Raw genomic sequence first — 23,454 nt, forward strand, 5'->3', positions numbered from 1 at the left:
CACGGTATTAGACGGTATTTTTTTCCCATGCATGAGTGGATGTTAACCACATTTTCCACTGCAATTACTGCAGTAGACTGGCTAAGAATAACCTATTCGACTGTTATGAGAATTGTACATCGTACAAAAAGACATTTTAATGTGCACACAAGTATTAATCCAGGTTTGCATGGCCCCATAAAGTGATAATTTTCAAGGGGGTGGCACTAAAGAGAAGGAATCACATTGCATGACAGACGCAGTCAAAATATAGAACCTTTTAATTGAACAAATTTTGCAAAAGCTTAAACTATGATTTTGACAACATATTTTCAACCATCCAAAGAGACATTTAGACTTGTTTGTCGAAAGTTGGATTGCACTGAACATGTCTTAGAAAAGGAATAAATAGTAAATATTTTTTGTAAACCAACTACACTTTCTGTTAATGTTAACAATCTCTGTCCACTGACACGTTAAAGTGACTTTTTAAACAATTTTACCATCATTAAACTGCATAATATTTAAACTAATAAATAATAACAAGAAAATCCATCCATCCATTGTCCAACCCGCTGAATCCGAACACAGGGTCACGGGGGTCTGCTGGAGCCAATCCCAGCCAACACAGGGCACAAGGCAGGAACCAATCCTGGGCAGGGTGCCAACCCACTGCAGGACACACACAAACACACTCACACCAATTTAGAATCGCCAATCCACCTAACCTGCATGTCTTTGGACTGTGGGAGGAAACCCACGCAGACACGGGGAGAACATGCAAACTTCACACAGGGAGGACCCAGGAAGCGAACCCAGGTCTCCCAACTGCGAGGCAGCAGCGCTACCCACTGCGCCACCGTGCTGCCCATAGCAATAAAATACATAATAGTGTTACTGATAGTTGCACCATTACTTCAAGGCTTCAAGCCCAGGTGCATTACACAGTATTCACCAAATTAAAATAACACAAGTGCAACTTGGTGATGACATCTTTACCAACTGAACCATCATTTAGGCAAACTGCATTAATATGGACCTTGCTTCAAGCTAAGCTATATACATAAATAATAAAACTGTAACTTGCATTTATAATGCTGTTTGTGGTTTAGCCCAATGGAAGCGCATTAGGGCCACTGTGAAGAAAAAAAAATGGACACGGAAGAAAAAAACAAACTATATGTCGAGAATAAATTCGACACGTTGACTTTATTCTTGACATTTCCACTTTCATGTTGACGCTTATGTCAAGATTAAAGTCGACATTTCCACTTTATTCTCATAGTTTATTTTATAATTAAAGTAGAATGTTGTAAACTAAACTTCATCCTAAAATCAATGTTTAATTTACTAGATTTTCTCAAACCCCTTCACAAGTTAATGCAGCACATCAAATACTTTGTGTTAAGTGTTCCCCGACCCAGTCGTTAATCACTACGCTTTTTAAACTGACTTCCTCCGCACTAAGAGCAGGCGCCTGCAGCAATCACCGCACAGAATCCATTCACTTCATGATATTCCTGCTCTCTACCAAAACCCCAGTTCCTATCTTTCCTTTTTCTTTCTCCACATAACCAATCACCACACGATAAACGTCTTTGTGAAATTAAAACTAGTTATTAACTTAGCCGACGGAGTGTTCAGAACTTTAAAAATATCTTTGTTATACATGTTTAATTATGCCATCCATTCAGAGTTGCACCCATCTCTGAACGAGTCGCCACCACATCGCAGGATCAATACAAGCAGAACATACACTAGCACGTACAAAAACAAGTACAACTTGGCTTGCAGTATTATCCAGTAGTATAGAAACAGTATTTACACATCTGACCTTTTAAAACTAAAGTATCTCCAGTCGACGGACGTGACTCCTTTTTTCAGCAAAAGTTCTTCTGTTGTTCATGTTCAACTTTATCGTCGGCTTCAGTTTCGGAATGCTATCTGTCCATTTTTCACATTTCACAGAACTTTTAATTTATTTGCGCATTCATTTATTTATTTATTTAATTTTGTCCGAAATAGTCCTCCATATACCTATGCTACCGCCCACTATTTGGTGGTGTAGCAGTGAAAAAGAGCCCTAGTGCAACAAAACTGTGTTTAGCGGTGTAGCAGTGAAAAAGGTCCCCACTTGAACAGTTTCCCACTGCACCACGTTCCGAACGTCGTTTAGGCAATTTAAACCGGTGTTGCGGTAGAAGAAAAATCCATATCATAAAAAAAATATAAATAAAACACGGTTTTCGGTATGAACCGGTATACCGCCCAGCACTACTAATGTGTACTAGGAATTTGTCCTGATTGTATTGGTGCAACATACAAGGACAACACGAGATATAAAAGATAAATATCCATCCATTTTCCAACCCGCTGAATCCAAACATAGGGTCACGGGGGGTCTGCTGGAGCCAATCCCAGCCAACACAGGGCACAAGACAGGATAAAAGATAAATAGAAGAAGATAAAACAATAAAATATGATGAAGCATACAAGGGCGTTACTCAGTCATGAAGAGAGAGTTGGATTAACACGACCAGGTAGGTCAGTGTGCAGGTGTACAGCACATAGACACTGAGTAGAAGCTCAGACCTGATAAGTCGGAATAACTGCATGTGGGGGGAAAAAAGAGAGAACTCTTTAGGTGACGAGTTGTTTTAATTTTCACAGTGCGAGGATGTTTGGCAGAGGGAAGTCTTGGAACAGGTGAAACACTGACCTCATTTTGTATTTGGTAATTGGCTCAATCAGAAGTGGCATCGTAATTTCTGGTCCCTTTGCACATGGAGCAAAACGTTGTCCTTAACGTGTTTCCTCTTTTAGATTGTGTGAAGTATCTGCAGTGACTTCTTGTTTGCCCAAAATGATAATCCAGAAATGCATGCAAAGAGAAAAAAACAAAAAAATGGTAACTACGAAAATTTGCCAAGTGTGTGAACACAACATAATTGTCTGAGCTGAGATGCAGATGTCTGGCGTTTTAAAGCCGTGAGTTCATTTTCATGGATTTTGGGTCTGTCTCTTTCCTGTAGCTGCCACCTCCTGGTTAGAGGAGTTCAAGCGCTTGTACGACACAATCCCCTGTGTGGAGGTGCAGACGTTGAAGGAGCACCATGATCAGGTCCTGCACCTCAGCTTCTCCCACTCCGGCCATTTCTTTGCCTCCTGCTCCAAAGACTGCACTGTCAAGGTGAGTAGTTGGAGTTCACTATTTTAAGGTGTTTTGCCACCGAGCCTTCATGGAGGACTTGGCATCTCCAGGTGCTGTAGCATTTCAGGTATCCATATGGTAGATGAGGATTTCATTGCTTTTACCACGTTTGATATGACTTGGGGATCCCAGTGACCGCTGGTTTGTGTTCACAGTTTTATCCCTGCCACTTGCTTTTTGTTATAAACCCATTCTGCACAGATGATTGATGTACTGCCTTCCATGTCGAGCGCTTTGAGTAGTGAGAAAAGCGCTATACAAGTGTAAAGAATTATTATGTCAGTGTAAGAAAGTGTGAACCATGCAGGTTACGTAACTCACTTTGCTTCACCCAGAGAGGTGGTACCTGCCAGGTATTCCACAGACCAACCCTAAGGAAGTGCCATATTGAGCCAGCGGTGGCCAGACAATTCCCCACATCAGTCAATTCCCCACATTCCCAACTCCCCACAATTACAATTCCCCACATCACAATTCCCCACATTGCAATTCCCCACATTGCAATTCCCCACTTCCACAACTCCCCACATTGGGATAATATGGAGTGCACTGAATTAATAATATAATGAAGGAATTCTAAAATGCAAATAGTAGTAATTAATCTCCAAAAGTTTTATTTCATGACAATTTATTGAAATGCATTACTGATTACAAAATACAAGTAACTGATATACACAAATGAACAAATGAGTTTAATACAAAATATGCTTGGTACAAAATAATGAATTAGATAAGGTCCTATTCCATTTGCTAATAATTCCACTGTACAGGTTTATCTTTACTCCCGACTAGGGTAAGTTCGCTACAGACTATCAAACGTGCAAACTTGGTGCGCGCGACGCGGAGCACGTAGATACGTTGTAAGGCGCGAGAAGAATTTTATTTGATTTATTTCGTGTTTTTATTTTTACACCATAAGTAGAGTCTATTATTTTTGAGAACTTTAATTTTGGTAATTTAAAAAAGATAAAAATCAAAAATGTTACGTTTTAGCATGTTTTAAGAAAGATTCAAAAAATAATAGAATTCAACTTACCTGTTTCAAATTTTTAAAAGGCAAATTGTATATAAAAATGCATGCTTGGATAATGTATTTTTACATATTTATTAACAAGTAGCGTTTTTAAATAAAATAATGCTCGATGTGGGGAAACGGAGGGCACGCTTTTGTATCATTATATGGACTGTCTTATATAGTACATTAGTCTATGGTTATAATAAATATTATCCCAATGTGGGGAGTTGTGGACGTGGGGAATTGTGAATTTGGGGAATTGCAATGTGGGGAATTGTGATGTGGGGAATTGTAATTGTGGGGAGTTGGGAATGTGGGGAATTGACTAAGGTGGGGAGTTGTCATGGAACCAAATAAGCTGCTTTGTTCTGTTTATTTACAACTTGCATGTATTGCATAATCTGCATTTTTTTAAAATTTCCTTTAGTATTTTCTTATTGTGCACTCGCACACACCATGCCACAGAAAGCATATAATGCTGAGTGTTGATTGGTGTTGTGAATTTGGTGACCTCACACAGGTGGCCAATAGCATTGGCTCGTTCAAAAATCAGATATTTTGGTTTGTCAGAAATGCGTGGAGTTCGATGAAATTCCTATTTGTCCCTTTCACTCATGCAATATTCACCACTTTCCAACACTGGAAATCGCACTCCAAAGGTTATATAAACTACTAGCTGTCTCCTGCGGCTCCGCCAACGTAGTCGTTAAAACAGGACAAAGTTTAAAATTCAATAAACAAAAAAAAAATAAAATGTAACTCTGGCCAAGCGGAAGGTGGGTAGACCTCAACGTCAAAAGTCACCACTGTATCTAATCGTGTTCAGCTGTGATGAGAGAGCGTCGCCCGCGTGGGGAGAAAAGCACATGGCAGTGATATCTCTGCCAATGAGCAGGTACCCTCTAAAACACATGGAGCTCTGATCTGTCTCTCTCTCTCTCTCAAAAACGTCAAACGTTACTCCACAACAATCTCTAGATGATACCTGTTTGTTCGGCAGACATTATCGCTAGCTAAGCCATGGCGAGGTGCGCTCCGAGGTAGAGCGACTGAAACAGAGGCTGGCACGTGAGTGAGGAGGGCCCCACCCCCCTCGCTTCAGCCCACTGTGTCTCTCTCGGATTCGCACAAATAAATAAGCGAACTATGATGCTTAGCACGATGAGAGAAGTTGCAAAATCAACTGGAATATTTAAGCACATTATAGAGAAAAACCCGATCTAAGTATGTTAAGTAGTTCTCTCGTAAAAAGCAGACAGACCGACTTTTGGATTTTTTATATATAATATAATATTATATATATAATATACTAGCAAAATACCCGTGCTTCGCAGCGGAGAAGTAGTGTGTTAAAGAGGTTATGAAAAAGAAAAGGAAACGTATTTTAAAAACAACGTAACATGATTGTCAATGTACTTGTGTTGTCATTGTTATGAGTGTTGCTGTCTTTTATATATATATATATATATATATATATATATATATATATATATATATATATATATATATATATATATATATACACACACACATATCTACATATACACATATCTACATATATATATATACATATACACATCCACATATATATATATATATATATATATATATATATAATATATATATATATATATATATATAATATACACATATCAACATATATATACACACATACATACACACACACACATATATATACACAGCCACATATATATTTACATATCTACATATATATACACATATATATCTACATATATCTAGACATACATATATGCATACATTGACATATATATATCAAAATACCCGCGCTTCGCAGAGGCGAAGTACTGCTTTAAAATTTTTATTAAGAAGAAAACTAAACCTTTTTAAACTGAGGGGAAATGAATCATTGCAAAGCAGAGCCTTAGTGGAAATTGTAGGCGTTTGAATTGAAATGGGAGGTCAGAGGGTATAACAGGGATGCGAGGAATAAAAACTCTCTTCCCTGAGCCACCGCCAGTAAAAATAGTTGCCTGAATGAGGTTCTTTTGCAGACACGTGACCTGAAGTCTCGTGCCGTCACAAAGTTTCAGTGGCTGTACGCAAATCCACAATCGGTTTCATATTGTTTTCGTACCTTATCAATTGTGTAATGTGTTTTTTGAACAGGTTTGATTCATCGAAGTGATCACTCCTGCTGCGTTCAGTCACTTCACGTGAGCTGCTCTCTTGTGTGATGTTGTGATGTCCACGGGTTTATTTAATGTTAGCTAAGACCCGGAAGTTAAAAGTTTCTCGCTACAGCAATTTTAACTCTGTTACAAAGTGATCCAAACTGTCGTTTATACCTCGTGTCTTCTCATTAAACTTGTATCTCGCGAATATGGCATTGCAAACGGCAGCGGGTCAGTTCACGTGCTTATGTGGGAGGCGTGATGACGCGATATATTTTGATATCAAAATACCCGCGCTTCGCAGCGGCGAAGTACTGCTTTAAAATTTTTATTAAGAAGAAAAGTAAACCTTTTTAAACTGAGGGAAAATGAATCAATAATTATTTGTTAAGGATCTCTTTGTATACCACGTTGTCAGTTCGCCCCTCCGGTTGTAATATGACCAAGCTGTGTGCTGAGCTTACTCTTGAGCATGAAATCTAACGTGGTTTGTGCCCTTCAGAATGAAAACAGTTTGCATTCACCTTTTTAATAAAAGGCGAGCTTTTAAGCCTGAGAAATCACCCCGTAAATGCACACGTTTAATTGCACATGTGTTAATATGTATGCTTACACAGTATTAAGACACTTAACAATTAACATCGTTTACCTTCGTTCCCGCGTTTGACTCGTGCTGTAAATCTCTTCCTTGTTTTCAGTTCACGTGATTACGTAGGAGGCGTGATGACGCGATACGTGACTCCGCCTCCTCCATTAGAGTATATGGACAAAAAACAGGTTCCAGTTATGACCATTACGCGTAGAATTTCGAAATGAAACCTGCCTGACTTTTGTAAGTAAGCTGTAAGGAATGAGCCTGCCAAATTTCAGCCTTCTACCTACACGGGAAGTTGGAGAATTAGTGATGAGTGAGTCAGTCAGTCAGTCAGTCAGGGCTTTGCCTTTTATTAGTATGTATATATGTATATATATATATATATATATATATATATATATATATATATATATATATATATATATATATATATATATATATATATATAACATATATATATATATATATATAATTAATATATATATATATATATATATATATATATATATATAACATATATATATATATATATATAATTAATATATATATATATATATATATATATATATATATATATATATATATTAATATATATATATAATATATATATATATATATATATATATATATATATATATATATATATATTATATATATATATATATATATATATATATATATATGTCACCGGAGGTTCTGCTCAAGCTTTATAACCCACTGGTGAGGCCTCATCTGGAGTACGGTGTGCAGTTTGGGTCTCCAGGCTACAAAAGACATAGCAGCACTAGAGAAGGTCCAGAAAAAAGCGGCTAAGCTGATTCAGGGCTACAGGAGAAGACTTGTGAGGAAAAATTAAAAGAGCTGAGCCTTTACAGTTTAAACAAGAGGAGAGGAGACCTGACTGAAGAGTTAAAAATTATAAACGGAAGTAGTACAGTGGATTGAGACGGTGACTTTAAAATGAGTTCATCAAGAACACGAGGACACCGCTAGAAACTTAAGGGGAAATTTCACACACATTGGGACTTTTTTTTTTCACACAGAGAACCACAGACCCATGGGATAAGTGACCAAGTAGTGTGGTGAACAGGAGGACTTTAGGGACTTTCAAAGCTTGACTTGATGTTGTTTCAGAAGAACTAAGGACCGGCAAGCTTTGTCGGCTGAATGGCCTGTTCTCGTCTAAATCCTTCTAATGCTCTAACACCAAATACAGTATTCCAAATGTAATCCACAGTTCTGCAGTCCATGGTGAAGTTTGTTGTCTTCTCTTGAATTGTCACGGTGAACATTCTGAGTGAAAATGTCACGAGTGTGTGTTTTTAGCTGGGAGGTATTATGGGTGGAGAAGAGTGTCAAGAGTGATTTGTGACAGACGGTTATCAGCAAGAGTGAAAGGGAAGGTCTACAGAACGGTAGTGAGACCAGCTATGTGTTATGGGTTAGTGACGGTGGCACAGGAGACAGAGCTGGAGGTGTCAGAGTTAAATTTGTTAAGATTTGCATTTGGTGTGACGAGGATGGACAAGATTAGAAATGAGGACATTAGAGGGTCGGCTCAAGTTGGACGGGTGGGAGACAAAGTCAGAGAGGCGAGATTGCGTTGGTGTGGACATGTGCAGAGGAGAGAGAAGGGTGCTAAGGATAGAGCTGCCAGGGAAGAGGAGGAAGGCCTAAGAGAAGGTTTATGGATGTGGTGAGAGAGGACATGCAGTTGATTGGTGTGACAGAGCAAGATGATGAGGACAGGAAGATATGGAAGAAGATGATCCACTGTGGCAACCCCTAACGAGCGCAGCCGAAAGAACAACAACAAAAGACATTGTAGAGCATGTAAAAACATTGTTTTTTGGTGTTCTCGGGGTACATTTACTCACGAATGTATGTTGTTTCTGCTGCAGGTGTGGAATAATGACCCTGAGATATCACTCCTCCACAGCTCCAGCATGCGCAGGTTTAACTGGGGCTACACCCAGTTCTCCCAGTTCAATGCAGATGATACCCTTTTGCTAGTTTCAGGTGTCTACATTGGGCCTCAGCAGGCCTCCTCAGGGGAGATTGCGGTCATCAGCCTGGGTAAGCAGCCTCCACCTTGACCCGCCACCTTCCTCTTTTTTTTAGCGCTCAGAGTTTTCATAAGTGAAATGTTTTGGTTGCAGATGACTTCACACTTCTTTCACGGGTCAGGAACAAACCGTATGATGTGTTTGGATGCTGGCTGAATGAGACTCACCTGATCTCAGGGAAGCTGCACTGGATTGGAAACATGACATCCTGCTCAGTTCTCTGGCTGAACAAAGCATTCCAGGTAAATAGGAAAAACAAACTGGCCCTAAAGCGGTCAAGCTGCTCAGTGCTGCCTGCCGAGTGTCCGCCCTTCCCACTGAACCTTTGCTGTATCTCAGAGATGGCTGCTTCTGACACTCCATGAGATGGCAGGTTATGGTAGGTTTCAGGATGGTGGCGTTGCCCATTGTCGGCAGGACTAGTCCTTAAATCACATGCTGAGCCACTCTAAACACTCTTGTCTGGTGAAGACAATATATGATGATGTCATCTTTTGTTTTGTTTGCAGGATGTAGAATCTGAGAATGTGAACGTTGTGAAGCGGCTATTCAAATTCCAGAACCTCAATGCCAGTACGATTCGCACTGTCATGGTGGCAGACTGCCGGAGACACGACTCGCCAGATCTCATCTTGAATTATGAGGAGCAGCGAGCTGCAGCAGAAGTAGCTGCTGCATTGACAAGGACTTCTCAGACCTGCTCTGTGCCCCATGTCTTTGACCTGGGCAGTGATAGCGAGGATGAGGCAGCAAGTGGGAGCGAAGGCAGGAAGAGCACTGATGTGGGTAACCCCAACCTCGGGCCAGGCTTGGAAGAGTTGCTTGATGACATTTACCAGGTATTGCATTAAGCTGAAAAAAACAGGGTGAATATGTAGAGCAGGGGGTCCCCAACTCCGGTCCTGGAGGGTCCCAATGCCTGCAGGTTTTCATTTTAACCCTTTTCCTACTCAGTGATCCGTTTGTGCTGCGAATTAACTTCTTTTGAATTCATTTTAATGGACTTGCTCTTGAAGGATCTTCACGGATCTTGACTTTGCTGACGATGCTGTGATCTTCACAGAGTCAATGGAGGGTCTCAAAAGACTGAGCGAGGAGTTTGAGTGTCTGGGCTTGTGAGGGTCCTGATAAAAACCAAAAATCCAGGCCTTTTAATGACCTCTTGAGCACGGCCATCAGCAGTGTGTCTGTTGGCAGAGAGAGTGTCAACCTCGTCGTTGAGAGGTTTACTGACATTCATGTGTCTGGTGACTCTTCCTGTGAAGTCAGTAGATGGATTGGGAGAGCCTGCAGGGGGTCATGAGGTTGCTGAAAAAGGAGTGTGTGGCGCTTCTGATATCTCTGCACAAGGATGAAGGTCCAAGTCTTTAGAGTCCCGGTGCTCCCAGTTTGTGAGACATGGACGCTATCCAGTGACCTGAGACTAAGACTGGACTCCTTTGGTACTGTGTCTCTCCGGAAAATCCTTGGGTACCGCTGGTTTGACTTTGTGTTGCTCATGGAGTCCCGAATGAGGCACATGACCTGCTTTGTGAGGGAGCGTCCGTTATGGCACTATGGCCATGTGGAGCGTTTCCCCGAGGGTGATCCGGCTCGTAAGATCCTTATTGTTGGGGACCCGAGTGGCTGGACCAGGCCAAGGGGTCGCCCACGTAACACCTGGCTGCGGTAGATAGAGGGTCATTTCCGGACTGGTGGGACTGGACTGCGTGTCTGCCTGGGGGGGTTGCAAGCCGGGATCCTTAGTTGTTTTGTCGTGCAGTGGGTGCAGCAACACACTGCACCAGTGCCTGCTCCCCGACTTGACCTGACTTGCTCTTGAAGGGCCAGACCCCTTAATTGTTTTTTTCCTTAATAACGCTGGTCAACAAGCATTTTGCTACTGGGATTCTTTCACCTGTACTTTAACAAATTTCACTTGCTGACTCCAAATCTGAAAACCGTTTTCGTCCAGCAGCACATCCCGTTTTTTAGTTATGACGTTCCAGGTCTTGGACAACTAGAGTGACTGGACAGTAAAGGCGTTGTGTTTCAACAGTTAAGAAATAAGTTTGGTCTTGAGAAAAGTGAAGCCAAAATGTAGGAAGGTGTTTTTGTTGGCCCTGAAATCCATGAACTGATGTTTGACGAGGAGTTCAAAAGGAAACGGAAGCCCACTGAATCAGTGCCCTCATTCGTGCAGGTTGTCCAGAATTTTCTTGACAGGCACAGACCAGAGAATTATACTGAGCTTGTGGAGAACCTGCTGAACGTATATTAGCTTAAGGGAGCCAGAGTGTCACTGAAGATGTCATTTTTTACACTCTCATCTCCTCCAAATCTAAGCAATGTCAGAGATGAGCACGGGGAAAGATTTCATCAAGAAAACCGATATCGGGGGGGGGGGGGGGGGGGAATTTACTCGGAGAATGATGGGTGACTACTGTTGGTCCATGCAATGAGAGACGGATGTGCAGTACAAGCGCAAAAGCGAGCGCCTCAGACAATTTTGAGCACACAACAACAGCATTTATTTCTATAGCACATTTTCATACAAAAAAGTAGCTCAGAGTGCTTTACATAATGAAGAAAAGAGAAATAAAAGAGAAAATAAGAAATTAAAATAAGACATTAGTTAACAAAGAAAAAGAGTAAGGTCCGATGGCCAGAGGGGACAGAAAAAAAAAAAAAAAAAAAAACTCCAGACGGCTGGAGAAAAAAATAAAATCTGCAGGGGTTCCAGGCCACGAGACCACCCAGTCCCCTCTGGGCATTCTACCTAACATAAATGACCTCACTTTTATATTGAGGTAAATTGACATAAACATTTTTTAAAGTGTCTCTGGTATCGTCTTCGGGTTTATTTTCGCATTCATATTTCACATTTAAACACATTCAAACAATTTTGGTGGGACAGAGTTCAGACTCTAGATATTGTCAGTCAGTCATTGTCCTAACCGCTATATTCTAATACAGGGTCACAGGGGTGTCTGCTGGAGCCAATCCCAGTCAGCACAGGGTGCAAGACAGGAACAAACCCTGGGCAGGGTGCCAGCCAACCACTGGGCACACACACCAAGCACTAGGGACAATTTAAGATCACCAATGCACCTCACCTGTATGTCTTTGGACTGTGGGAGGAAACCCATGCAGACACGGGGAGAACATGCAAACTCCACGCAGGGAGGACTGGGGAAGTGAACACAGACGGGTCTTCTAACTGCGAGGCAGCAGCACTACCACCGTGCCGTCCCTCTAGATATTGTGTTGATATGTTGATATTCAAAAGGGTGAAAACGGCAACAATGTGTATCTCAAAAATCTGATGTGCCAGCTTAATTTCCAATTTCATATATGAAATCGGTGTAAAAAACTTAATAGAGAGCTGCTCTGAAGTTCCCAGTAGCAAAGAAAAATTTTTTTTTTTGTAGACCAGTGTTTATCAACCCAGCAATAACGAGATACAAAACATGACCAGCACACTGTGTCCATCATACAATATCTGAAAATAAAGAAAGGCGACGGTCTCAGGAATGCTGATCTGCTCAGGTCCTTGGTGCTCTTAGAAAAGAGGAAATCAACCATTTCAGAAATGTCTGCCATTACACAATGAGAGCAGCAACGAGCCGTGGAAATAAAGAACAAGTTTAATTAATGACAAGACTCGGCGCCTAATGACTCAACTGGTTGGAGTTTGAGGCCCTGAGTTAGCTGGTCTGCTGTTGGCTCCCTCGCTTCACATTTCTGTTTGGATGCCATTTACGGATAGAAATGAAGCAATTCAGAGGAACAATAAAGAACGTATGGGGAACATTCAGTCATTGTCCAACCCGCTATATCCTAACACAGGGTCACGGGGGTCTAGCTGGAGCCAGTCCCAGCCAGCCAAGGGTGCCAACCCACCTCAGGGCACACACTAGGGACAATTTATTATCGCCAATGCACTTCTTTGGACTGTGGGAGGAAACCGAAGCACCCGGAGATAACCCACGCAGAGAAGCGCGAAGCGAACCCAGGTCTCCTTACTATGAGGCAGCAGTGCTACCACTGCGCCACCATGCTGCCCGTCAGGGGAACAAATCTTAAAAAAAAAAAAAAAAAGTCAATTAATTAGCAGCAAAAACAGGTCACTGATTAAAAAAAGGGTCAGAGTGAAAACCTGCAGCCACTGTGGCCCTCCAGGACCGGAGCTGGGGACCCCTGATGTAGAGTTTAGCATTGACATCAGGTGCAGTGTGGTATGATGGGTAACGGGCTGTTGCTAGCTACTCATCTTATTTCATTTCAGTTTACAGGGTCCTTGCTGACATGCATTACAGAGTACAGTGAAATTCTCACTCACATGGGGTAATCAACCTGCAACATACAGAAGACTATAAATGCAATCTAACGTGTAAAATACACTGAAAAACAATGCATGTTCATGTTGTGCATTTAATTTGACACATCTTTTCCATGTCTTAATTAAATCAAATATTTCATTGCTTTTCAGCACATCACATAATGGAGGGCATTTGATGTCTTCATGTCCACACCCTAAATGTGACCAAACTACATAAAGCCAAGTGAACAAGTAGCATCAAGAGGTGGTGCAAGGGGCATCCCATTTCTGGGCTTTTTGTTCTCAGTCCACATGAACTGAATAAAATAAGCAAATACAGGCGCATCTCAATAAATCAGAACATCATCGAAAAGTTAATTTATTTCAGCAATTCAATTCAAAAAGTGAAACTTGTATATTACAGTGATCCCCCACCCTATCGCGGAAGTTACGTCCCAGACCCATCAGCGATAGGTGAAAATCCGCGATATAGAAATACCGTATAAATTTTTTTTTATAGCTTAAGCCAGTGGTTCTCAAACTGTGCAGCCAGCCCCCCTAGGGGGGCGTGAAGATGTGAAAAAAAGAAAACAAGAATCGAAAATATGAAAAATCCATCTATTGAAACCAAAACAAATGAACTTAAACTATATTCTGATACTAGAAAAATAAATATAGAGTTAGATAAATGTCGATAAAAGTTAAGTAGGTATAATAAAATATGCATCTATGATATATCCATCCATTATCCAACCTGTTGAATCCGAACACAGGGTCACGGGGGTCTGCTGGAGCCAATCCCAGCCAACACAGGGCACAAGGCAGGAACCAAAAAAGATCAAATTGGTATTAGTGGGCTCCTTTCAAAAAAACATTAGAAGGGGCACGATTAAAACTGTTATGAAAACTCGGGTCGCAAATACTTAAAGGTTGAGAAATGCTGTCTTAAGCCTTAAAATACCCATCCCACACGCTTTAAACACATGTCAGCTTACAGTTGTGCTTGAAAGTTTGTGAACCCTTTAGAATTTTCTATATTTCTGCATAAATATGACCTAAAACATCATCAGATTTTCACTCAAGTCCTAAAAGTAGATAAAGAGAAACCAGTTAAACAAATGAGACAAAAATATTATACTTGGTCATTTATTTATTGAAGAAAATGATTGAATATTACATATTTGTGATTGGCAAAAGTATGTGAAGCTCTAGGATCATCAGTTAGTTTGAAGGTGAAATTCGAGTCCGGTGTTTGTCATCCCATTGATTGAAGTCAGGTGTGAGTGGACACCCTGTGTTATTTAAAGAACGGATTTATCAAAGTCTGCTCTTCACAACACGTGTGTGGAAGTGTATCATGGCACGAACAAAGGAGATTTCTGAGGACCTCACAAAAAAAGTTGTTGATGCTCATCAGGCTGGAAAAGCTTACAAAACCATCTCTAAAGAGTTTGGTCTCCAACAATCCACAGTCAGACAGATTGTGTACAAATGGAGGAAATTCAAGACCATTGTTACCCTCCCCAGGAGTGGTCGACCAACAAAGATCACTCCAAGAGCAAGGCGTGTAATAGTTGGCGAGGTCACAAAGGACCCCAGGGTAACTTCTAAGAAACTGAAGGCCTCTCTCACATTGGCTAATGTTCACGTTCATGAGTCCACCACCAGGAGAACACTGAACAGCAATGGTGTGTATGGCAGGGTTGCAAGGAGAAAGCCACTGCTCTCCAAAAAAAAAAAACATTGCTGCTCGTCTGCAGTTTGCTAAAGATCACGTGGACAAACCAGAAGGCTTTTGGAAGAATGTTTTGTGGACGGATGAGACCAAAATAGAACTTTTTGGTTTAAGTGAAAAGCATTATGTTTGGAGAAAGGAAAACACTGCATTCCAGCATAAGAACCTTACTACCACCACCATGTTTCACAGATGGGATGATATCATGGTTTGGGCCTGTTTTGCTGCATCTGGGCCAGGACGGCTTGCCTTCATTGATGGAACAATGAATTCTGAATTATATCCTAGAATTCTAAAGGAAAATGTCAGGACATCTGTCCATGAACTGAATCTCAAGAGAAGGTGAGTCACGCAGCAAGACAATGACCCTAAGTACACAAGTCGTTCTACCAAAGGATGATTAAAGAAGAATAAAGTTAATGTTTTGGAATGGCCAAGTCCTGACCTTAATCCAATCGAAATGTTGTGGAAGGACCTGAAGTGAGCAGTTAATGTGAGGAAACTCGCCAACATCCCAGAGTTGAAGCTGTTCTGTACGGAGTAATGGGCTCAAATTCCTCCAAGCCGGTGTGCAGGACTGATCAACGGTTACCGGAAACGTTTAGTTGCAGTTATTGCTGCACAGGGGGGTCACACCAGATACTGAAAGCAAAGGTTCACATACTTTTGCCACTCAAATATGTAATATTCAATCATTTTCCTCAATAAATAAATGACCAAGTATTATAATTTTGTCTCATTTGTTTAACTGGTTTCTCTTTATCTACTTTAAGGACTTGAGTGAAAATCTGATGATGTTTTAGGTCATATTTATGCAGAAATATATAGAAAATTCTAAAGGGTTCACAAACTTTCAAGCACAACTGTATTAAAACACACTTTGTAAACACATGATATGTGGATGTCGGGCTAAGGGTATGAGTAACATCTCTCTATTATAAAACATTTCAACGTCACACAAGACAAGGCAGTGAGACAGAAGAACAGCTGCTGTACATGCTTTTAAATGAGCGACAAGCAGAAGCAGCACAAAGCCAGTAGCTGATCCGTCCACTTCTGCTTAGCATGCGTCCAGCGCCCCCACCCTTCACAAAGCGAGTGGCAGAGACGCAAAGTGACAAAAGGACAGCTTCTGTACAGGCTTTTAAGTGATTGACACAAAGTGCGACAAGCACAACACACAGCTGGCCAGCAGCAGCGAGACTCTTTAGCGTGCGTTCAGATCCCCCCTTTCACAACATGAGCAGCGTTATAAGTGCCGTGAGAAAGAGATGTAACCACGCCCGGGGCAGAAAATAAAGGACAGATATTGTTTTTACAAAAGTTTTAAAGTAAAAATGAAAATAATGCATATGTAACAATTCCCATGAAAATAACAATCTCTCTTTAAATTGTTTATCCGGTAAACCAAACCCGGGGGTGGGCGAGCAGGGGGCAGAGCCCCCTAGTAATAATAATAATATTAATATACATCCGCGATGTTGCAGGGGATTACTGTATATAGATTCATTACACACAGAGTGATCTATTTTCAAGCATTTATTTCAACATAAGAAGCATTAAGGTGGGAGCGACACAAGAGACATCACACAGGGTGAGCAGTTTGGGCCTTTTATTCAAGTAGGTGCGTTTTATTGTTTTACTCCAAACCAGCAAACTCTCTACCTCCTTTGGGGATCTGAGGCCTGCCCATTCTAGAAAGCTGTGGAACATAAGGGATGCTTCTTCAAATTCCACTGTCATTCCAGTAGCAAGGTCCACCTGATCAGTAAGCGCCCTCGGCAGCTGACTGCTACAGTTTCTGTATATTGGACAGTAGCTGCTGCCCCACTGGAGGAGTTTGTGTTTTGTGGCCAGTGTACGATGTAGGCCGTGGGCCACTTTCGTGTCTTGCGTTCCCCGCACACAACAAGAGTTGTAACCTTTACGCAAAATAAGAAGAGCGATGCGGTGCAAAGTGAGGCACGTTTGGGAGTTTGCAGGGACCCAGAAACACACGGCCCACCCCGTCTGAATGCTTTGGAGCAGTAGCGACATATTGGGGGAAGATTATTGCTTTGATGCAGTTGCATGGCGTAGCACGCCAGGGAGGCAGCTATGAACAGTGATGCGATGTGTGAAGCTGAGATATAAAGGGATCTCTGGCTCTGACCTCACTCTCTGGTCTTTTGGACAAGCCGTCATTGTCAGATGGTCACATGGGCTTCTGGGCATTGTGTTGTTAAACACACGTGATTGGCTAGCCATCCTGGTGATGGATGGCGGCGCCTAAAAGCTTTTCCTCGTATTTAGCTCTGCAGTCTCTTGCTGTCTCCAGTTCTTTCACAGTTAAGTTGTAAATTGTCTGATCGGATTTAAACTAAGTGGACCATAAATTACTTGGATAACAAGAAATAAAATGCACAAATGCAATCAAGTTGTAAATTATTGGTCACGTGAAGGAGAGACTGCACAAATGTATTTAGCTAAATTGCCTTTCAGAGACCTTTGCAGTCTGCTGGAACAAAAACCTATAATTGAGGCAGATTGCCGCTTGTTATCAATATTGTGTCTGTAGTTCAATATTTATGATTTGTATCCATTACACCGATTAAAAGAAAAAAATGGTGTATCACAAACATCTGCTGCCACACTGGGGGCCCTGGGACTGAACTTGAGAAGCACGGCACGGGTCACATGTACCCCAGCGCAGTGTGGCCACGCCCCTTTACTCCTGGTCTTTGTCTTCTGTGAACTTCATCAGGTGATTATCGGCATTACAGTGGAGACAGTGCAGTACAAAATTAATGATAATAGTAATACATTCTAGTTATATAGCGCCTTTCCCATACTCAAGGTGCAATAGAGTAAGATGCACAAATAAAATTTAAAATGCAAAATATATCCATGTTACAGCCACATGAACTTCATTGGTATAGCCTGGAGGAGAGCACTCAAGCGGGGGCATCACCACGCCAAGTGTTTCTTTAACATGGCACCGTTGGGTCTTTAGGATTGTGAGGAGATCATAGTTAGGACTTCCTGGAGGTTCAGACATAAAGAGGGGATGGTGGAGAAAGTACATTAACGAGTGGATCCAGCAGTCATTCAAGCTAACAGACTACTGATACAGAGAGTTGGTGGGGGAACATTGGTGACATTGCATTTAAGTGACAGAATGAGTTTTTCTCTGCGGCCAAGTTCATTTCAGGGAATCGACTGCCAGCTGCGGTGCTTTTTGGCAAAGGCGATTCTGCATTGTCAACAGGTTATGGTGTTGCATTTTGAGTCACATTGCTGTCTTCGTTTGAAGATCCCTAAAGCAGCCCACACATTTTGTGAGTGTCTATTAGTGATAAACGAAACTGCAGGGTTTCATTTCACACACAGATTAGTGAAACTGATAGTAAAATGAGATTTGCATGTGTTTTTGCGTAATAAGTGGCATAATGACAACATCATACACAACGAGGAACTGGAGGCAGAAAGCCTCACGCCAGCAAACATCTATCTTACTAAACCACAGTTAATATATGCACGGCGGACGCACCGAGGCGCATGCACACTGCGGCTTTGGCGCCCACCCCAGAGTCCAGAGTCAAACGCAGCGGCTTTCCAAAACGCGGCGGCTTCCCAGAGTCAGTAGGTGGCGCCCAAATAACACAACGTACTGCGCAGTGGCGCCCGCCCCAGAGTCAAACGTGGCGGCTTCCCAGAGTCAGTAGGTGGCGCCCAAACAACACAACCTGTACACTACACTTACTCTAATCCACTGTGCCAGTAATATAGATCACATAACGGTCACAGACTCTAACCCAGCGGCTTCCCAGACTCGGTGGCTGGCACACGAACACCACAGCCTGTACACTAAACTTGCTGTGCTCCACTCTGCCAGTAGTCAGTGTCAGCAAAGGCAACGGAATCACGTCTCCACAAAACGAAACCACTTTAGTACAGATATGCTTATTTAATTAAGTGACATTTCCCCAGACGCACCCACCCTCCATGATATGTCATCCATCCAAATATCGGATGGAACAGAAACTGATTGCCATTCTTGGATTTACGATTCGCTAGCGAATCACGGGCTTACTTGTTACATCAGCACCAGATGAGTACAGAGGACTGCCTGGCAGTTAAGTCGTGGGATGGTCCTGGAGTGACCCTGGTTTCTCTTTTAGACCATTTACTATGTAGACTTTAACAGAATACCCCAAATCCCAGCTACAGCCTCATATGTTTATACCCCCTTCATATCAATAACCTCAGGCAAGAAGATGGAGTACCAGACCAAACTGGAGTGAAAGTTAACAACAACAACATTTATTTTCTAGAGCACTTTTTCATGCAAATGATGGAACTCAAAGTGCTTTACAAGATGAAGAAAGAAAAAAATATTAAAATAAAATTAGGCAATACTAATTAACATAGAATAAAAGTAAGGTCCAATGGGAGGGCAGGGAGGAGAGAAAAAACAAAAAAAAGAAACTCCAGATGGCTGGAGGAAAAAAAAAAACAAAATCTGCAGGGGTCCCAGGCCACGAGACCACCCACCCAGCCCCCACTGGGCATTCTACCCAACATCAATGATCTCAATCAGTCGTCATAATACTCAGTCTCCATGTGGAAGAATTAGACGATGGGTCATGTGGACCTCTGGCCTTCTGTCAATCAGATGAAGCTGGAACCTCACATTCGTTTTCAATCACTTGTATCAAAATCTGAGTCTGACAAGTCAAAGTCCAGTTCAGAGATAATAGGCAAAATGTCGTCCACGGAGTGTTCTGCTTTCCGCATTCGCTTTGATCACTCGCCAGATGTCAGTGCCATTTTGGCCATTGTTTGCGCCTTGCTACTCATGCGCGCGCAGGAAATCTTGGTCAAACCAATGAATCTAAATTTGTTTCTAACAACGAGAGTCCAACTAAAACATAACAGTTTTGTCATAGTTTACAGTCGATTACCATCGTCAACTCCTCCTTTTGACAAAAGATAAATACTTTATTAATCCCAATGGGAAATTCACAAAAGTCGATATCAGCCCTGAAAGAGTTAAAGTGCTCCACCGTATTAGCCTGGCGAATTTCTATCAGTAAACTCGTATTCCAGATTTGAGGTACATAACAGCAGAAGGCCGCCTCGCCACTTCTTTTAAGTTTAGCTCTTAGAATTCTAAGCAGACCTTCATTTGAAGATCTAAGGTTACGATTTGGAGTGTAAGGTGACGGGCAGGATGGAGCAGATTATTGACGGCTTTGTAAACCATACGCAGGATTTTAAAGTCAATTCTAAATGTGACACAGGTCACCAGTGTAGTGACATCAGAACTGGAGAGACGTGCTTGGATTTTCTTTTCCTAGTTATGATTTTTCTTCATAGATAAACTTCAGGTTCCCAATTGTGCCCCAAGTATAAGCAAAGTAAAAATGGACATGGACAAAATAATATTAATACAACTTGGATAATAATCGGTTCATCTTGCTTAGACTCCCAGGTGCCTCTCTGTCATTGTATATTGAGTGGTCTCTGGTCTGTGGTCTGGGATGACATTTGCATTAATGGAGAGAGACAGAGAGACCCACAAGCCTCCAATTTATCAAATTCTAATGGTCTTTGACACACCTCTTGTACCAGTGGGTGCGTAATCTGTGTCCCAAATCCACCCCCGTGCCACCTGCCAGCCTGTTCCTAGTCGTTTATTTCAACCACATGCATTCCCTCAGGCTAGCTAGCCTATGGGTGTTCCTGCTTTGAAATTTCAAAGACATTGTTCAAAAATATTTATAGACAGATAGATAGATCTTTATTGTCATTGTCACTTTTACAAAGGAACACTCAGCAGCCACTTTATTAGGGACACCTTGCTACTACCAGGGTGGGACCCCCTTTTGCTTTTTGCCTTCAGAACTGCCATAATTCTTCATGGCACAGATTCAACAAGGTGCTGGAAACATTCCTCAGGGAGTTCCAGGTCCCTGTTAATCATGTGATCTTTCAGTTGTGTGATCAGTGTGGATGAAGAGCAACCTCTGAGCTTCACATCAGCATTTAGGAGCAAATCATTTCTGACAAGACTGAAGGTCATGCAATATGTTGATGTGGGATTGGCTTAGAGAAGCTTTTAAGGTTTAAATGGGAGCAGGTGGTTTGAAATTGAAATGATGGGAGGTCAATGGTTTTCTTCTTCAGTGCAGGGTTAGATCAAATCACATCTTGTCAAAAAGATGCTTCAAAAAGTACGAGATGATTGCTTGAGCTAAGAGGCGACTCCTGCAGGTTTGTGTACTGCTGGATTGACTGAACCTGTGGGATTAAACAGTGCCTCCCAATGAACTGATGGTTTTTGCTGTTTCTTTCAAGGGCCGACATCCACCTGTGATCAATGAACATCTGTTAGAGGCCAAAGTGGCCGAATATCTGGGAAAGACTCGCACACGGCCTGCTGAGCCTGAGCTCTTGATTCCCAGCGAGGTGCAGGAGCCTAAGAAGTACCTCATCTTCACCATGGGTAGCCTGACCTACTCACCACACCAGATAGGTAGGGCCTGTGTTTTTTTCTTTTACCAAATCTGGTTTATGAATCTCGGACTCTTACGATTCTCATCTTGGTCCGTCTTTATGTCTCGCAGGAATTAAACGCATCCTCCCTGATCAGATGACCACCTCTGGACCAGTTCTGGGGAAGGAACGCAGTACAGAGGAGTTTTTTGATTCACTAGACCATGTGATTGACATCCACGGTCATATCATTGGCATGGGCCTTTCTCCTGACCACAGGTATGTTTACCTCTCCTTCCCTAGCCCTACTTGACATTCCAGTATTTGTCTGCATTTCAGTCCTGTCCTCGTCTCTTTATCAGGTACCTGTACGTGAACAGCAGGGCATGGCCGACTGGCTATGTCATATCAGACCCGATGTCCCCACCTCCCATCGCAGAAGAGATTGATATGCATGTGTTGGATCTGAAGACTATGCAAGAGGAGAGGCAGTGCCTTCGAGCTCATCGTGCCTATACGCCCAATGACGAATGCTTCTTCATTTTTCTTGATGTTAGCAGGGACTTTGTTGCAAGGTAACCATTGTTTTGGGACCACTTCTTATCCATCCGAGTGTACTGTAGATCGTTCTGAAGACTGCAACAGGGTCTTCTTTTTATCATGACAGCTGAGGAATTACAGTTAGGTCCATAAATATTTGGACAGAGATGACTTTTTTCTAATTTTGGTTCTGTACATCACCACAATGAATTTGAAATTAAACAACTCTGATGAAGTTGAAGTGCAGACTTTCAGCTTTAACTCAGTGGGGTGAACAAAACGATTCATAAAAATGTGAGGCAACTAAAGCATTTTTATAACACAATCCCTTCATTTCAGGGGCTCAAAAGTAATTGGACAAATTAAATAACTGGAAATCAAATGTTCATTTCTAATACTTGGTTGAAAACCCTTTGCTGGCAATGACAGCCTGAAGTCCTGAACTCCTGGACATCACCAGATGTTGGGTTTTCTCCTTTTTAATGCTCTGCCAGGCCTTTACTACAGCGGCTTTCGGTTGCTGTTTGTTTGTGGGCCTTTCTGTCTGAAGTTTAGTCTTCAACAAGTGAAATGCCTGCTCAGTTGGGTGAAGATCAGGTGACTGACTTGGCCATTCAAGAATGTTCCACTTCTTTGCTTTAATAAACTCCTGGGTTGCTTTGACTGTATGTTTTGGGTCATTGTCCATCTGTATCATGAATCAATTTGACTGCTGTATTTAGCTGGATTTGAGCAGACAGTATGTCTCTGAACACCTCAGAATTCATTCAGCTGCTTCTGTCCTGTGTCACATCATCAATAAACACGAGTGTCCCAGTGCCACTGGCAGCCATCACACTGCCTCCCTCCACCGTGTTTTACAGATGATGTGCTATGCTTTGGATAATGAGCTGTTCCACGCCTTCTCCATCCTTTTTTCTTGCCGTCATTCTGGTGGAGGTTGATCTTGGTTTCATCTGTCCAAAGAATGTTCTTCCAGAACTGTGCTGGCTTTTTTAGATGTTCTTTAGCAAAGTCCAATCTAGCCTTTCTATTCTTGAGGCTTATGAGTGTCTTGCACCTTGCAGTGCACCCTCTGGATTTACTTTCTTCTCTTTATGGTAGACTTGGATATCGATACGCCCGCCTACCCCCTGGAGAGTGTTGTTCACTTGGTTGGCTGTTGTGAAGGGGTTTCTCTTCACCATGGAAATGATTCTGTGATCATCCACCACTGTTGTCTTCCGTGGACGTCCAGGTCTTTTTACGTTGCTGAGTTCACCAGTGCTTGCTTTCTTTCTCAGGATGGACCAAACTGTAGATTTTGCCACTCGTAATATTGGAGCAATTTCTCCGATGGGTTTTTTTCTGTTTTCGCAGCTTAAGGATGGCTTTTGTCACCTG

At 41.9% G+C, this 23,454-nt stretch overlaps 1 protein-coding gene across 1 annotated transcript in view; it reads left to right on the forward strand.

Moving 5' to 3' along the window:
- Positions 1–23,454, forward strand: part of fbxw5 (F-box and WD repeat domain containing 5) — a 36,677-nt gene that overhangs the window by 7,470 nt on the left and 5,753 nt on the right. Inside the window, exons 3-9 of the mRNA XM_028808760.2 lie at positions 3,012–3,169; positions 8,855–9,029; positions 9,113–9,261; positions 9,529–9,858; positions 21,394–21,571; positions 21,663–21,810; positions 21,894–22,106. Coding sequence (XP_028664593.2) covers positions 3,012–3,169; positions 8,855–9,029; positions 9,113–9,261; positions 9,529–9,858; positions 21,394–21,571; positions 21,663–21,810; positions 21,894–22,106 — 1,351 coding nt within the window. The remainder of the gene's footprint in view (positions 1–3,011; positions 3,170–8,854; positions 9,030–9,112; positions 9,262–9,528; positions 9,859–21,393; positions 21,572–21,662; positions 21,811–21,893; positions 22,107–23,454) is intronic.

The sequence above is a fragment of the Erpetoichthys calabaricus genome, chromosome 9 (assembly GCF_900747795.2).
Source record: "Erpetoichthys calabaricus chromosome 9, fErpCal1.3, whole genome shotgun sequence".
Classification (NCBI taxonomy): Eukaryota; Metazoa; Chordata; class Cladistia; order Polypteriformes; family Polypteridae; genus Erpetoichthys; species Erpetoichthys calabaricus.